We start from the raw sequence: 12843 nt of genomic DNA on the forward strand, positions 1-12843 counted from the left end.
TTTGCCAGGCACAGAGGTGAGACTGACTGACTCCATAAGAACATTGGAGGAAGGAGGCACTGTATGTATAGAAGTGTTCAAATAAGGAATTATAAGTAACTGGATTTCTGAGATACATATACACCTAACTGCCACCTTTCCTTTCTCCTCCAGAATCCTTTGTAACAACATGCATTTAACCATTTTGAAAGTACCAAAGATGTTTTTCAATCACTTCTCAAATTCTCAGCTGAAACTACCACTTTTTTTGAAATACTGTAGTGCAGTAACTTTTTAGAACTACTAATAAAGTGTTAGTAAAATTCTTTTGTAGTTACTTGTCTTAAGGGGTGAGGCATGCTATTCCCACCTGGCAAAGATACTGGTGTTACTGTGTGGTGCATATTGAAATTCGGAAGCGTGGAAATGGGTGACAGAATCTGAGTGTGGGAAGCAGTTAGGTTCATAACCCAGAGGGGGAAGTGTAAAGGGTCACCGTGTGGCGTGTTATTTTACTAGGGTGCTGCTTTATTGCAGATTGTAGCCAGAATTCAGGGCACCAGAAGTAGTCCGTGTCATCAGGGTGCAAGTGCATCATCTCTACACAGTTGCCCAGCTCCATGAGAGCAGAGTGCAGGCATACTGCTCCCTGCCAGTGAGATGACACTCTGCAGAACTCCTTGCACTCAAGTTTTCTTCCACTGTCAAAGTTCCCTCCTCCACTTCAGTCTTCTGCCCTCTATCTTCTCTGACTGGTGGCAGCCAGTGCTGCAGAGGAGTAATGAGGGAAGACCTGAGTCCTTTTGAGAGACAAAAAGAAATTGGTTGAAACTGAGCTTTGATGAGACTGAGTGGAGCATGTTTAACTCCTCTGTGTAAAGGACTGTTTCAGTTCCTTGCTGCTTAGTGTCCTGTGATCATTTAAATTTTTTTTTGTGGTAAAGTTTGCTCAAGAAGCTTGCTAATTCTGTAATTACTAATGCTGGGGTGCAATGGCTCCCTGCCTTCAATTTTGCTGATGCAACTGCTTGTGGGATTATGCTTAAATTGCAACAGTAATATGACCTGAATTAAAAAAGTTAAAAAGGAAAAGTTCATTTCAGTCCATTTCACTGATGTGGTTTAAGGGGCAGCCCTACAGATAGTTTGGTCAGCAGCTGAGGGAGTGGTAGAGGGAGGTATTAATAAGAGAGAGGTGAAGGGAAGAAGAGAACCTCCTAAACTGGTTTTGCCACTAGTGAAAATGTATGTCAAACTCCTACAGGCTTGCAGAGGTGGGGCAAGGTAGTTAATGTTAACAGCTTCCCTTGTCTCAGTGGTAGATTTATCGTTTCTGCTCACTGGTCTTAAGCTGCCAGCTCATAGCTTTGGGGGTGCAACAATATTGCACTGTCACCATCAATATATACCAGGCTTCTTGCTTTGAGAATCTGGTTCAGTATATGGGGAGTTCCCTGAAAAAAGTATCTGTCAGCACTTAATATTTAATGTTTGGAGAGCTGGAGTGTTAAGATACAGCTCACATAAATACTGGGTATGTAGGATGTTATTTAAAATTAACTGATCAGTTAATTTCAGTGCCAAGGAAGTCCTTATAATCTTGACTTAGAAATAAAAAAAATGGTGTAATGCTCCCAGTCTGTGGACAGCTTATAGAATGGTTCAGAAGTTTTCAACCACTTTTATCTCTACATTTCACCGTAGGCTTAATGCTGCTTTTCATTAAGTTGTTGGTCATTTTAGTGGGTCAATGCGAGGGAGAGATGAGTGAAGCAAAAGACAAAAAGCAACAGTCCTGAAGATTCTTCTTGCTGTGTGCAGCTGTCTATACCAACACACTGAGCAAAACTAGTTTAAAAACTTTTCTATTCTGTTCTTTGTGAAAACCTCTTTGCTGCTAATACAAGTTTTCTTACATATTAGGAGAAACAGTCCTCAATATACTTCAGCCATATGAATTTCAGGAATGGAATTTCTCATTCCTCAAATGTGTTTAGGCAATCTGTTTCTGAGGCACTTCCAGTACCATAGGCTCCTTTATCTGCTGACTTGCTAGTTAGCTGGTAATGGAGAATAGTACTGTTCAGGATATACAGAGAAAATCTGTGCTGATGCCAGATGTCCCTCTGTATTTGAAGGATGTGGTGTTAAGTTTTCATCTGATGATCAGACTGTTCTTCAATTTCTTAAAAAGCTTGTTAGGCTGGTATGTTTGGAGTTGTCCCTACTTTGGGAATATATAAAGTTTTTAATAAGGTGATTCTTAGGTATAGGATATCCTATAATGGTGTTCCTTTGCATGTCACTTGGAGCAGTTGAAGTGGAGTGTGTGTCAAACCTGTTCCATTTCTTTCATCTCTGAACTGGTTTGGAATTGTCTCACACTGCTCTAGGACACTTAGAGTTAAACTTGATATTAGGAACTTGACAGAGACAGTGACAGCAGAAGGATTCTCCTCTTGTGATCCTGGTGTTTGTCAGAAGAATATGAAGTCAACTGCATGTTTCCAGACATGCAGTTTTGGAGAATTTAAAGGATGAGTCAACTTCTCACTTTCCGAGACAGAAAGCAAGATCGTTTTTGGTCTCTCAGGGCGAGACTCAGCAGAGACTGCCAAGTCAGCCATAGTATGTGCACCAATGCTGATTATTTCCATGGCGTGTCTTTGTGACTGACCAACTCGGTGAATACAGAAGTCCTAGGAGGAGGAAATGTGGTAGGGAGTGTGCCCAAGTTTCTTATCAAGTCAGTTTTCCCCCATGCTATAGTTTTTGGAGGCTTCTCCGGAATTCCAGGGTGTGGAATCCAGGAATAAAAACTTGGGGGTAGAACTGTATGTAGCTATAATACATATCATAATTTTCAAGATCTGGAAGACAAAGCTTTGTGTCAAACTAATATTCAGTAAAGGTTAAGGGAAAACACACCCATTCACTTTAAAGAATGCTTCCTTAACAGTTTCAATGTGTGTGGTTTCTTTTTCAATGCTCCTATGATCATTCCATTTTTTTATTTTATTTTTGCTTTTTTTTCCCCTAGAGATGTGAATTATGCCCTCATAAGGATGGTGCTTTAAAGAGAACAGATAATGGGGGTAAGTTTTATTCTTACTTTTTGTGAACTCTCTTATTTTGTATGAGGAAATTTGTGAGGAAAAAAAATACAGGGAGGGATGCTAAACAGAAATGCAAATGCTAGTTGGTTTGGAAAGAGAACTATTTTACAGTAACCTTCATTTGTCTAATCTAGGTTGAATTCAGTTTGAGAATATAAATCGTTATTCTTAGTTTTACTCTTAGAAAAAAGTTACAATAAAGGAGAAACTGCATTTTAAGATTTTAATGGGTGAAAGGGGTAATTTTTATGTGTACTTAGTTGGAGTTCGAACATTTATAGAAAGCTGTTGAAAGCATGCCATTCATGGAGGAAAGTGGAATGTTTATGTCTATAGCCCAGACTGAATGCACCAGTGCATTTTCAAAGGGTGGCCCTTTCATGCCTGATTTACTAGTAGGTTCTGTAACAAAGACATTATAGCTGAAAAGTTGCAGTAGTGATTACCTGTCCCTTGCATCTTTCTAATTTCATCGTTAAGGTTATCATCAGTTCTGCTCCTGCTGAGAAGAATTGCTAGAGAATGTCTCCACTGAGTATCCTGTCTTGATTACATTTATACTAATAGCTGGGTGATATGAGTGAAAAATTTCAATTAACTTTTCAATCACTTCTGGAATTCCTTCATCTTTCTTTACTAGATACTTCTAAATTCCTGTCCATCATCTTTCTGTAAATAGCCTGATCATTTTGATACTGAGAGCTTTCTCTTATGAGAGTAGAAAGTATGATCAAGATTCTTGATTTGATTTGGACAGTCTGTGGAAATTGTATTCTGGAGATTCTGTGCTGCATACCTGATATTCTAGCTAATTTATATCTTAGCTTAGTGTTCATGCAGCTTGGTTGTTTCTGTTGCAGTTGGGTTGCAGGCACACAGAGCCTGCTCGTGTTCAGGCTGATCTTCCGTTCACCTTGTCTACACTTGGACTGCAACATACAGTATACACTCTAGCATTCACCATTTTAGTCTCTGCTTATCAGAAATACGTTAGTAAACTTTGTGTCGTTAGTGAGTGTTGGGAGATTGTATTGAGTCTGTGTTGTCTGTGAGTCAGTAAAAGTACCAGCTTAGTGCCAGCGCAGTACTGTAGCCTTAAAACTATTCTTCCTCTCAGACTGATTGATACACGGCAGTGTTCTTCAGAAGTGACAGCTAGATACTTGCGTTTTTAGGAAATAAGTAACAAGAAAGCCTCAAATCTCTTGAAATATACAGTATGCAAAGTATGAAGTAGCTGAAGTGTTTTCTGTTTTTATACTTAAAGAAGTTCTTGGGAATGCCTTGCTATTCTCTACAGTGGTTTTGAAACTTTTTCTTTGCATAATGTCTCGAGAACATATTCTGACAGTTCGCATCAAAGATCTGAGCACCCCATTATTTATCTCACTTATAGCAGTATTAATTGTAATTATGAATTCTTGTCTGAAAGTGAATGACCGTATAAGATTGAAATTATTTAAGTTTAAATAGCAAAGATGCTACACTTGACAAACAGTATTGCCCCCACTATAATTTTCTTGACCAACTATTTTCATCAGTGAAAACTTCGTAACAAAAATGTCACAGCAGAGGCTTAAGAATTTGTACCACCTTGGGAAACATCCTTGCCTCAGCAATAGATGTTGGCCATGGTGTTGAATACAGCAAATTCTACCTTATGGATCACATGTCCTCTTAAGTAACAGCTTTACAGAAGGATGTGAACCTTGGAAAAAATGAACTCTGACTCATGTTGCATTTCAGAAATCTACATTCTTAATGTGAAGCTTTCGTTCCAAAGAGTTGCCTAACAAGGGATTGTGCCAGAAAAGTTCAGACTTCTGGAAATAGTGTTGAAGGTCATATAATGATATTGCCAGTTTAAAATTATATTTCTAGTAGGTCAATACTTGGGTTTTTTTTTTTTTGGTTTTTTTTGTGCTTTTTTTTTTTTGTTATATTTTTTTTTTTTTTAATGCTGTTGCACCAGTTGTTGCCAAGAGAAATGATAAAAAGATGCAGGTATTCCTGAAGAAACCTTGAAACAAACATTTCTGATAAAACCTTGTAAGGATCCAGCTTTAGAAATTGGTAATTATGGAGCCTTTCTGTAAGTACAGAAATAATTACATGGTCTTAGCTTTTCAGAACCTGTGGAAAAAGTACTGATTTTACGTCAGTGATACAAGGTTACACTTCTTCCTGCCTTCTGGCAACAAGTAACTACTTTGTAGCTAGAAAAGAGTGCAGTGTTTTAACTGTGCAGATAGCTCATGGGTGATCTGCTGTAGATTGTTGTTGTTTGGGGTTTTTTCGTTAACAATCTTCTGGACATTTGCTTTTGAATAATGTGAAGAAAGGTGTTTTGGGTGTTGAAGGTACTGTATTTTCTTTTATGTCAGGAACCTTAATGGTTTTTGGTCTACTGAACTTTTACTGTAGGGTTCCACAATGTTCTTAACCTGCAGTAAGAGGCTATTACTGCATGGAGGGTCCTTGCTGTGCGCTGTTTCCTCCTTCGCGATGGTACTAGCATTTAAAACTTTTTTCTTTTCTTTTCTTTTCTTTTTTTTCCTTCCCCACTTTCCCTGGGTTGCTCTTCAGCTAAATGATAATCTTTTCCCTGACTCAGCTGACCATACTAATCCTGATATAGGGGAACTGCCAGGACTATTCTGCCATAGCAGCCTGTATATTAGTTATCTTATGTCAGTTCTACAACTGTAACTCAAAGCAGCCTAATCTTATAGCTCTTATATAATGGTGTTATCTTGCCTTTAACAACTCTGGGGCACTGTAAGATATATATGACGAAGTAGTTTGTGAATCAAACTTGTGGGTTTTTTTTAAGTATTACTGACGGACTGACTAGAAAACAGTAATGGTGGTGTATGGTGTGGTTGTGTTGGTGTGTTGTGGGTTTTTATCTCCCTCCCTCCCCTGCCCTCCAAGTGGCATGAGGTTCCTTTATGTACATTTTTCCTCCTGCTCCCTTGCCTTTTACTGGCATGTTCCTGCTTATCTGACTTTCTGGAGATTAGTGTTTCTTGAGACTTACTTTTTAGGTTTTACAGCTCGGGTTGGAGACACCTACTGTACCTTACTCATGCTTATCAGTTGTTGAGAGTTAATGCTGGGTTCTCCAGTATCATCTATGGCAAATACAGAAGTACAGTTTTCAGTGATACCATAAATACAGCATTCTTGGAGTAGTACTCTTTAATATATCCACTTCTGTATAAAGGTTTAGTGTCCATAATGTTGTGTGGCAAGGCATTTTGCAGTTGATCTCTACAGTGTGTCAAGATGTACGCTGGTTTGTTTAGAACCTGTTACCTCACAGTTTTGTTTGATGCCACTTGGCACTTGCTAAGTGATAGGAAGTGACAAAGAGCAGTTCACCTTTTCAGTAACCTCTTCTGGCTTTATAGACCTCTGTCATATTCTTCTTTTGTATCCATTTCAGGATGAAGGAGCCCAGACTGATTGGGCATTCCTTGTACAGAGAACTGACCATCACCTTTCTCCTTCTCTGTATGTCTTCCAAATGATACATAATCCTTACCAGAGCTGAGTATGAAATTTAGAGAAGCAAATTTGCAGTACATGATGCCATGGAATCTCTAGACTGCATAATGATTACAGTATAGTTTAGAGTTCCTTAACAGAGACTACTAATGTAATTATGGGTCACCATTTTTTGGTACAAATTTTTCTCATTAATTACAGAATATTTTCAGTATCCTGAATATTCACACTCCCTTGAAACTGGGACACATCCTGAAATTGGAATGAAAGTGTTGATTTCAGCAAGGCTTTTGCCTCAAGAATTTTCTTAAAACTGAGTGCACTGTTTTCTGCAATTGCTCTGAAAACAGAAGACATGGGTAATTTACATTTTGGAGGTGTTAACCAATTTTACAGCCATAGTTAACTCTTGGCTATTTGGGTTGTTAGAGGTGGAGTTATTGGAGTAGCACAGGGGAAGTTCAGTTACCCTAGGTAATAGTGACTGCACTAGCCAGGTGGTTTTTAGACAGCGTTGTGGAAATGTTCCACTTAGTGTTGGAAACCCAGTGCATTTGGTTCTGCACCAAGTTGCTAGTGTGTCTGGATCTGGAAGGACTAAAGGGTTCATGTGAAGTGCCAAATGGAAATGGCATTTTTTGTTGCTCATAACTTTTTTTTGGTTCACTGGAGACTACACAGATGCCTGTCTGTTCTTGGCTTGGTGATGGTGGCTGCTGTCACTGTAATCGGAAACTGTAGTGAGCCCCAGAGAGATAATTCTGTCTGGATTTGAGCAGAATACATCCTAGTCTGCTTTAGTGTCCCTCCTGTGCTTTCCATTGTCAGAGACCTGAACTGACCCTGAAAAGCAGCAGTTACGGTCTGATTGCACATGTTTGTTCAGTCTCTTCACACTGTGTGAAAACGGTCATTCTGCTCCTGCACTTGCACAGATCTTGGAAACAATACAGTTGGATTTAGCAGAGTGTAGCCTGTACTAATATCCATGGTGTGGCTTATCTGTCAGTGAGTTATCCATGCGAAGGATTATTAAGAGTTGACTGTATTTAGCTACACATTTGATTTAATTCATTTATTACAAGTAGTGGGACATTGCACAGTTATGATCAGGGTGATTGTCGGAAATTTTAGGAATAAGCTTTGAATATATTTAAATGTTTTGTCTGCCTAATATCTTTGACAGTCTTAGAGCTATGGTTAAGTTTTGTGAACAAAAAAATAGTCTTGCCTACATGTGGACTTTGTGGAATTTGTTTTTACATAAACATTAGGACTTTTTCAATGTTCAGAGACTGCAGTTCTATAAATTTTGTTAGGTTACTTACTGGCTTTTATTTATTAATTTTTTAATTCATACTGAAAGGATTGAGTTGAAAAAGGGAGTTTTTTTCTTTGCATATATTTATTGACAGAATTCCTTGCTAAATTTGGCATTCATATTCATTTAGGGGCACCACTGTGGTTTTAAACACATGACTGAATGTAAAAGTTTTTTAAAATGAGAAAAACTGGTATGTATTTGAGTTGCTTATTGATTTGGTGTCATATATGAAAGAAGGCTATTGAGAGAGAGATTAACTCTTCTTTAGCTTTCTGCTCTTGTGTGTGGATTAGTAGTTGGACAAAATATAAACACATTTTTTAAAAACAGAAAAGCAACAAGTGAGCATTTGTTTGAAGATATTTGAGAACTGTTGGCTCATGGACATTTTTGGGCCTTTTCAATTCAGTAATGTTTCCTTAGCTGTTGCAGTAATTTCCTTTGGGTTTTTGACACTCAGTGAAGAGGAAATAAAATCATGACCATTTGAACTGATCACAGTTTTTTGCATTGCAATTCTTTTATCTTCTCCTGAGTATGCGGTCTGTTTTTTAAGCAGATTGTTCACTTTTATCTAATATTGTTCATCTCCCATTTAAATAGTTTTCTTACAGTAATCTTTGTCTACCGTTTTCTGTAAGCCTAAAAGGCTTGATTTTGCTGTAGAAGTTGTTCCTTTGAAATCTGATTCCACTGGATGATGATCAGGAATGCTGTGTAACAGCATTCTTTGTGTGACTTTTCACCAAGACTTCTTTCATGCAGCTGCTTGGGAAAAGGCCAGCTAACAATGCGGTGGGTTTATGTCATGGTCCAGGCCCTCTTCCCATCCCCTGGGTTAGTGTCAGGGTCTCCCAAGTCTAGAAAAACATTACATGCTAGGTTTTCTTATTGCTGCTGTTGTTATTAGAGTCAACAGCTCTCACTGTCATGTTTACTCTTCTGATGAGTTTTCTTGGTATTAACATCTGAGAACGTGGATGGTGTAATGTCATATGTACACATTCAGGCATATGTGTTTTGCAAGAGGTACTTAGAGATGTTCTGGTCTTTTTGTGCAGATTTGCAGGAGTTTGTATTTTTTTTAACTGGGAAAGACAGTAAAAATTAATAAACAATTCAAAAGATTTTACTAATATAGATAAACACATCACCATATAACCTACACTGTATATTTATTATTTATATTGCTAGGAATCATAATGTATAGCTAGGATTTATTTTTTTCAGAGCTTTAGATAAATATTTATGACAGTTCTTCTTTTAGCTGTACAAAAGGATTTCTTGAGGGAGGGGGATGAGACTCATTAATGCCATAGCATGCCAGATAAAATTATTAAAGCTATTAGCTTGCTCAGTGGACCAGTGGAATGTAATCTGTAGCTGTTTCAAAAACAAACTGTTTGCTGTGTGCTGAATGATGATTCAAAGTGAATCTTTCTTATGTACCAGCTCTTCAGTTGAGGAACAAATTTTGATAAATGGAGAGTTTGGTGAAATTCTATAGTAGGACTCTGCAGGGTGAAGCTGTTTTTTCATAGACAAACGTTTTTTTAAACAGAAATTATCCCTTCATTCTATGTACCAATGATGACGTTGACTACCAGCCACAGTGGTGAGAGCTCTAGTAGTTAGTGTGAGCACCTTTTCACCCACCTTTGAAAAGAGTGGATAAACAAGATAGTGGATAATACCGTGCTAACTATAGCAAACTCTAAAACTGTATTAAGGAAAAGACAGTAACTTAAGCTGACAGATTTCTTTCTGCAAATTTTATTGTCTTTACAGAAATGGAGATAAGGGTCAAACCAAAAGTGTATGGAATGCCTTAATGAAGAGACCTTTAACTAAATGTCTAAAATAGTACTTCATCTTACCCTCTGGCAAGTAACGACAGTAACTGTCTGAAGTGCTGGATTCACTTCTCAGAGTGGGGCAGAGTTGAGTCTTGGGGTCTGTTGGCAGATCTGATAGTTGTGGCTACTGTGAGGGTACACTTTCATGTAATCTAGGACAGCTATTGACCTCTGCTGAAAGGAGTGGACTGTGATTTTTCCCAAGAGTGAGTGTTTCTGCACTGGTGGTTTTGTGTATGGTAATCATATGACCTCAGATTGGATTTTATCACCTTATTTACTGATTACTGGAAGGCAGACTTTTGTTTTCCCACAAGTTTAGTAATCAGGTGAATAAAATTGTGTCTGCCCTGCTACATTGCAAGCTTATACTATGGGGAGGAGTGTAAGGATGTACAGTTGAGAACAAGGAGTAAGGTGAGAGCTTTCCTTTCAGTGGCAGCCCATAAATGAGTTGAGGTGTATCCTTAACTTATAACTTGGAGCAACCCTAATAAGAAACTAACATTTCAACAAAGAAAGGTTTTTCCATGCTGGAATAATAGATTCACTTGGTTTAGGAGTGAGCTGTAGCTATAAATAAAGTAAAATTTCTTTAGTGAGGTATAATGGACTCTTCAGAAACTTACACAGAATGCATAAGCAAATTTTACTCTGGAATCAATGCATGGTTAGGAGATGCTGATGACATCCCAGAGCTCTCTTGGGGACCAGACTGGCACTATGGCTGGATCTTGGTGTGACTTCATGATTCTGGCCTCTGCGGTCTGTTACTGCTTTGCAGCACAGCTTCAACATTGACTGTGGGATGTAGGCCTACCGTAGTGTCTACTCTGCGCCTGTTAGTTCACAAGCTATTGGTGGGCTTTTTGATTTGGATGGTAAGATGGATTGTAAGTCTGTTGCTGTTATTTGATTATGAAGTAAAAGATTGTAAAAGCAAGGCTTCAGATTTTGCACTAGAAGATTTAAAAGTACTGTGAATTAAGGTGAAAGTGCTTGTGAATCAAGCTTTGAACACTTTAGTAGTTGTAAAGGCAAGAATCTAGTTAGATGGATAATGTACTGCCTATTATTTATCACCCTGAGTTTTCTCCATTGATTTTAGATTACTTTGGTAGAGTTTGCTTCTAGTTATAGAGTTCTTTGTTGGCAACAGTCTTTTGTTTGCTGATGGTGAAATTGTTAGGAGTTACCTGTTCTTTGTTGCATTGGGATAACAAATCAAGTATTTGCAGTTAGGGTTCTAGAGCCTGAGATTTTTTGCTCTGTTAATGAATAATGTATATTCATATTATACCTGCCTAAGTGTGTATTTATTGCTAGGTTTTCACTGGGTTAAAAATTAGTTAGTTTGCTGAAATCTCACTAGAAGATTGGTAAAATTTGGATAGATTCTGTGCTGGCGATAAAGCATTTTGCAAGCCAGAATGAAATGTAGAAATCAACAAAACTCAGTAGTGTGTCTTTCTGAGGGATAAATTGAAATAAAAGAAAAGCTGGAAGTTCGTAAGACGTGTTTAAACTTTGAAGGCTCTTCAGCATGTATTTCTAATTTCTGATATTGGATAAAACTGTTTTCATTATTACTGTTACCAGAGTAGACCTTGGAGTTGATTAATATGTTGTTTTAATGTTGATATTGGATAAAACTGTTTTCATTGTTATTATCATCAGACTAGATCTTGCAGTTGGTTTGTATGTTGTTCTGATGTTGTTTTAATGTTGATTAAAGTTGTACCTTAAGATGTCTTCAAAGGAAAGTGACTTAGCTATACATGTATGATGTATCTTAGAAAGAACAGTGGATTTGATTTTTGATTGTTCTTCCCTGAAAGGTAAGCAACATTTCCCAGAGTTACCGGACATGAAAGCAGAGTTGAAGTAAAAATTTTGAATCTGAATTTGACTGTTACTAGTAAGTTGTTTCTAATCAGTAATAACTGAAACCTGGTGACATTTAACCATACCTGGATGGAGACATTGATGTAGAAGATTGGATCATTTAAAGCAAAAAGAGGCAGTGCATCTGCCAGCATGTGGCAGCCAGCTGCCTGTATTTTTTTCCAGTAGTTTCAGTTTCAGTTCTGATAAGAATGCACAGAAACAAACAAGCAAACTCAGTGTCTGGTTTTAACCCTTATAATACATTTCTTACTGTATTGTTTTTAAGCTAAAGCCTAAGTTTATTTTAAAATAAGCAAGCCAGGCAGTGTAATCTACTAAAAATACGATTAATGAAAACGTGTCAAATGGCTACCTTCTCAAAGACTGAAAAATAGTCAAATAAGGGGGAAAAAAATTCAGAGAAAATTCAGAGGATAGGCATAATTTCAGGAACATTTTGTAAGATGCTAGTACCTGCATTTGCTAAAACCTGTGTCACCTGCCTCCACTCCCCTTCCAGTTAAAGTTGTCCTGAAAGGGTGATGAAAGCAAAAGTAATTTGAGTATAAGCAATTCAGTAATAGTAAGGAGTGGTCAGGAATAGTAAGAGTTTGTTAGCAATTACTGTAAATTTTATAAGTAAAATTAAAAGAAGTGAGTAAAAAATCTGGGGACAGTTGTTTGGATGCAAACTGTGCACAACCGAAACGAGCGGAAGCTTATCACTGATGTAAATAGTAAAGGATATATGGTCTATACAGATGCTTTAATAAACTCATTTGGAACAGAAGTTATTGAAAAATGTCTAAGTTTGGGTAACAGTTAAGAAAAGTCGGTATCCTGTTGTTATTTCTGTGTGGTGTTTTGGGTGAAGTGGTGATAAAATAATTTCACTTCCAACAGAAACACTAGAATGTTCTAAATGTAAAAATGTTACTGACTATGTAGAACAGTGCCACTGGATTTTTTTTTTTAACTTTAAAACATGGGTATACAACAGTATTTTTCACACTTAAACATTGGGAAAGCTTGAAAGGACTGGATTTAATAAAGTGTGTTTGTGTGTGAAGATGTGTAGTTGCCGATGAAATTTGACAGTTGTCCAAGCATAATGTAGCAAGTGATTCAAATAGGAAGTTTATAGCACAATCTTCATGTCTTAGGTGGAGTT

General features: G+C 37.5%; 1 protein-coding gene across 1 annotated transcript in view; it reads left to right on the top strand.

The window, feature by feature from the left end:
- Positions 1 to 3019: 3019 nt before the first annotated feature.
- The window catches only part of LOC104400319 (protein AF-10-like), a gene marked incomplete at both ends in the record, with an annotated part of 89498 nt that continues 79674 nt past the window's right edge, over positions 3020 to 12843 (top strand). Inside the window, one exon of the mRNA XM_010019853.1 lies at positions 3020 to 3074. Coding sequence (XP_010018155.1) covers positions 3020 to 3074 — 55 coding nt within the window. The remainder of the gene's footprint in view (positions 3075 to 12843) is intronic.

This window comes from Nestor notabilis, unplaced genomic scaffold, assembly GCF_000696875.1.
Source record: "Nestor notabilis isolate BGI_N333 unplaced genomic scaffold, ASM69687v1 scaffold3838, whole genome shotgun sequence".
Taxonomy (NCBI): Eukaryota; Metazoa; Chordata; class Aves; order Psittaciformes; family Psittacidae; genus Nestor; species Nestor notabilis.